At 43.0% G+C, this 3,980-nt stretch overlaps 1 protein-coding gene across 1 annotated transcript in view; it reads right to left on the bottom strand.

Moving 5' to 3' along the window:
* The window catches only part of NUSAP1 (nucleolar and spindle associated protein 1), a 44,391-nt gene that overhangs the window by 9,688 nt on the left and 30,723 nt on the right, over positions 1-3,980 (bottom strand). The window contains exon 9 of the mRNA XM_006024605.3: positions 1,744-1,919. Coding sequence (XP_006024667.1) covers positions 1,744-1,919 — 176 coding nt within the window. The remainder of the gene's footprint in view (positions 1-1,743; positions 1,920-3,980) is intronic.

Raw genomic sequence — 3,980 nt, 5'->3', positions numbered from 1 at the left:
GGAATATCAAATCAACAGTCCCATCCATTATTGTTGAGTGTCAAAACAGATTGGTCAGGGCAGCTAATTGCAATCAAAGGTTTCTAAGGTAGGAAAGATTGAAACAGTCTTCCCCTCCAAAATGTAAGTCACTTAGAACCCTGTACAAAAAGGGGTACAAAGTGCCTGCTGCATAATAAAACTGCAACACATATGCCAACAGGTGTGGTCACTTCAACAATTTTGCATTAGTTAGTTGGTATTGGTCCATGAAAGTCTGCAGCATAGTTGAAAATTTAAGATGTGAAGGAAGGATGAGGTATAACATCAAAATAATTTTAAAAGTGGGCATTACACCGATAAGCCAGAAGGCAGTGGCAGTCACATCATACTAGTATCTTTGACAAAGCTTAGGTCACATGTTCTATGAATTAACTCATTAAGAAAATGGGAGACCCCCCCCGGTGCATTATCCTCCTCCTCTCCCCACCCCCCCCCTCTTTTTTTTTTTTTTTTTTTGGTTAGCCAGCACACTGCTTCATGCTTGTTGTATCCTATACATGTTTTAACTCTCAGGAAATGTTGAATTTAAACCTACCACTAAACTTCTAAGAATGCATTAAAACACTCAACAACATATTGTTCCAATAGTGCTTTAATAGTTTAAATCAAACCTAAGCAATAAAAGAACACTCTAGTTTATTTCTGCTTCCAAAACTATCATTTATAATCCAAAACTTGCAGCATTATTTTTGGGTGAAAGAAGAGATTCCAACAACTTAAAGGAAAGATTCTAATAAATAGTCTGCTCATAGTACAAATCGTAAAAAATGTAATTCCAGAAGATTTTTCACTTCTTCACAGCTATTTTTTGTTAGTTTGCTGAATGTTCCACTGCACTGTTTAGTGGCCCAGGGAATTCTAATGCAAATATAGTACTCCAGAAGAGAATTAATTGTATCAATAAATATCCTATGTGCTTCTATTTTGCACTGAGGGAACTTCTAAATTCTTTTTACAGAAGACCTTCCACAATAAGAGGAAGGAGACTTAGGCTAATTGTTTTGCCTTTGAAGATAGCAAGAGATTTTTAAACACATACATTTTTCAAAGGACTAAAAGAAAACAAATTAAAGCAGAACAAAACCTCTCAACCAGAGGTTCCCAACCCCTGGGCTGCAGCCCAGTACCGGGACATGAAGTGCTGGCTGCCAGTCCACAGGAGGGTTGGCTGCTGGACTGGAAGTCTGGAAGTGACCAGCATACTGTGGACCGGCAACCAACCCTTTTTTATACTGAATATAAAAAGGGGTTGGCTGTCAGTCTGCAGTATGCTGGTCACTTCTGGTCTGTAGTATGCTGGTCTGCAGTCTAAAAAGATTGGGAAGCACTGCTCCAAGCAAATCCTAGTCCAGTCTAAGAATTCAGCTATGCTAGGGCAGTGGGGGCCAAACTTTTTGATAGGTGTGCCACAAAAAAAAAAAAAGAGAGAGATAAAAAACAAAACAACTTCATTAGCTTCCCAATGTCCCACTACAATCCCCTTCCCCTGTCCAATCCACAGCTCTCCTTCTGCCTGTCTTATCTCCCACAGTGCTACCTGTCTGCTCCCAAATTTGCCATATGCCATACACATAAGCTGCCCATGCTATTTGGGGCATGCATGCACAGGTTGGGCACCTCTATGTTAGGTATGAAATGTTAGGCTTTACATTTGCTTCTGAAAGTTATAGAAGTTTGTAACATCAGTTTCTTAAAAATTACCAGCAGCCTTGGTCTTTGACTCAGCCAGCTCAAGATTTGTTATACCTCCATTACTAATTATAGGCTTGCTCTTCTTCTTGCTATCAGGTGTGCAGATCTCCAAGTCTGGACACTTTCTAGATGGAGTCTTGGCAAGGGAGCGCTTGTGTTCATTGTCCTTTGTACTTCCTGAGAATCTGAAGCAAATATTTGTTGGAAACATTTCAACAGAATTAAGACCTAACTATATGCAGGAAAAAAAAAAAATGTTATTTGCTACAATACACAAACCCATACCATCTTTGCCATGAATATGCAACAATAATTCCATTTGCATCAAATACTGTCAAAAGCCAATGCAACAATAGCACTGAAGTGTTTTCTTTCATAATGTATTATTGATAAATAATTATTCTGTAGATACAATTTAAAGAAGGAAGGCAGCTGACAACATTAAGATGCAGATTTTCTTGGCAATAGCCAACAGATTTCTTAACTAAACAGTCATTGAGCCAACAGAGGGGATGTTTTTTCTAACATTCCTTTGATGAGTAATGAGGCCATCAAGAGAATAAAAACTTGGATTAAATTAATTAAGGGGCAATTACAGCAAAGGAAACATGAGAATTATCACTTATACTGTGAAAGAACAATGAGCTCAAACAGCGATAGATTTAAAAGGGCCATCCCCCAAACACTAAAAAAAATGGTATGTCAAGTTTTAAGCTAAGTACCAAAGATTTCTAATAAAACTATCGAAGTGGGAGTGGCACTGCTCGACTGGAATATAGCAGATACAATCCATATAATTCAAAGAGTTTCAAAAAAAAGATTCAGGCAACTACAGATCTGCAACTCTGATCTCAATAGTAGAAGAGGCTTTAGAACAAGTATTGAAGAATAATATCCAAGGTAAGTTACAAATGGTAAAAAAATCAGGGGTATGCTGATAAAATTTTGTGTGTCCTATACCAATAGCCGGTATTTAAGGAAGCATAATCGACCAATACTTATCTGATTTCCGATACAGCTGCCTCCAGCGGGCAAGTCTGGTGTGGTGGATGGGGCAGGCAAGGGGGGCAGATCAACGTCCCCCATGGTGAGGGATGGGGCAGGCTCAGAGCCATGGCTTGTGGTGGGGGGAGGTGGCTCCCACTGATGCTTGCACCCCGGGAGGGCACTGGTGGGGGGCAGCGGTGCTGGGAGCGGAGTGGCAATGAAATTTGGGGTGGATGTAGCATCCTCTCAGCACCAACAGCACCTGCTCCAAGCTCAGCCCCCACTGAGAAGAGCCCCACACAGCCCCGCTGCAGCCCACCCTGCCCTATGTAGATCCAGGGGGCACACAACCCTTGTGCCCTCCCAGGGTGCAAGCAACAGTGGGAGCTGCCTCCCTTCCCCTCCCACGAGTCACGGCTCCACCCCCCTGCCCCGCCCCACCCCTCACCATGGGAGGCTTTGATCTGCCCCCCCATGTCCCTTCCCTTCCACCACACCGGACTTACCAGCTGGAGGCAGCTCTTCACGCTGCCCAAGTGCTGCGCTGCGGCTGCACACAGCACGGGTATTTATTGGCCAAATAACTGGCCTGATAGGGCCAATTTTCTTTATATTGGTACCAATCTGATATCAGATTGATGTATCGATTGCCCTCTATACAAAATTCAACCTAAATTTATCACAAAGGCAGGTCATGCCAGACTGACCCAATATTTTTGTTTGGCAAGATATCTTTAAGAAAAGAGAAAAAAAAAAAGAAATCAGTTAAGGAAATACAGAAGATACAGTCTATCTAGTTTTCAACAAACCATTTGAGAGGACATCACATACGGAATTACTAGTTAGATTGGAGAAAATGGGGATTAGTACAAAGAGTAGGCAAGCAATAGGTTATGTTGAAAGGAGAACTATAGGTTTGGAGGGCGATTACTAGTGCGAGTTCTGTAAGCACTGCATGTGTACCCAGCTTTAAAGGACTTTGCGGCAAGAACTAGAAATACGCTAATGGACTAGGGTTACCATCTTTCCAGTTGCCCCTCACTCCCAACCCGCAGCACCTCCCCTCAATTCCCTGCTGCTGCCCCTCACTCTTGATCCACAGCCCCCTACTCACCCCACTCTTGCAAGCATCTCCCAGCTGTCCCACCTCTGCAAGCACAGGCACCAGTGCAGCCCAGCCACGCAGCTCCCTGCTTCCCCTCCCCCGCTCCCTTCCCCACTAGAGAAGCAAGTGCCTCCTCTGCCTGCTGCAGCCCAAT

The sequence above is a fragment of the Alligator sinensis genome, unplaced genomic scaffold, assembly GCF_000455745.1.
Source record: "Alligator sinensis unplaced genomic scaffold, ASM45574v1 scaffold108_1, whole genome shotgun sequence".
In the NCBI taxonomy this organism is placed as follows: Eukaryota; Metazoa; Chordata; order Crocodylia; family Alligatoridae; genus Alligator; species Alligator sinensis.
The sequence above is the reverse complement of the archived record's forward strand: the minus strand, read 5'-3'. Positions and strand labels throughout refer to the sequence as shown.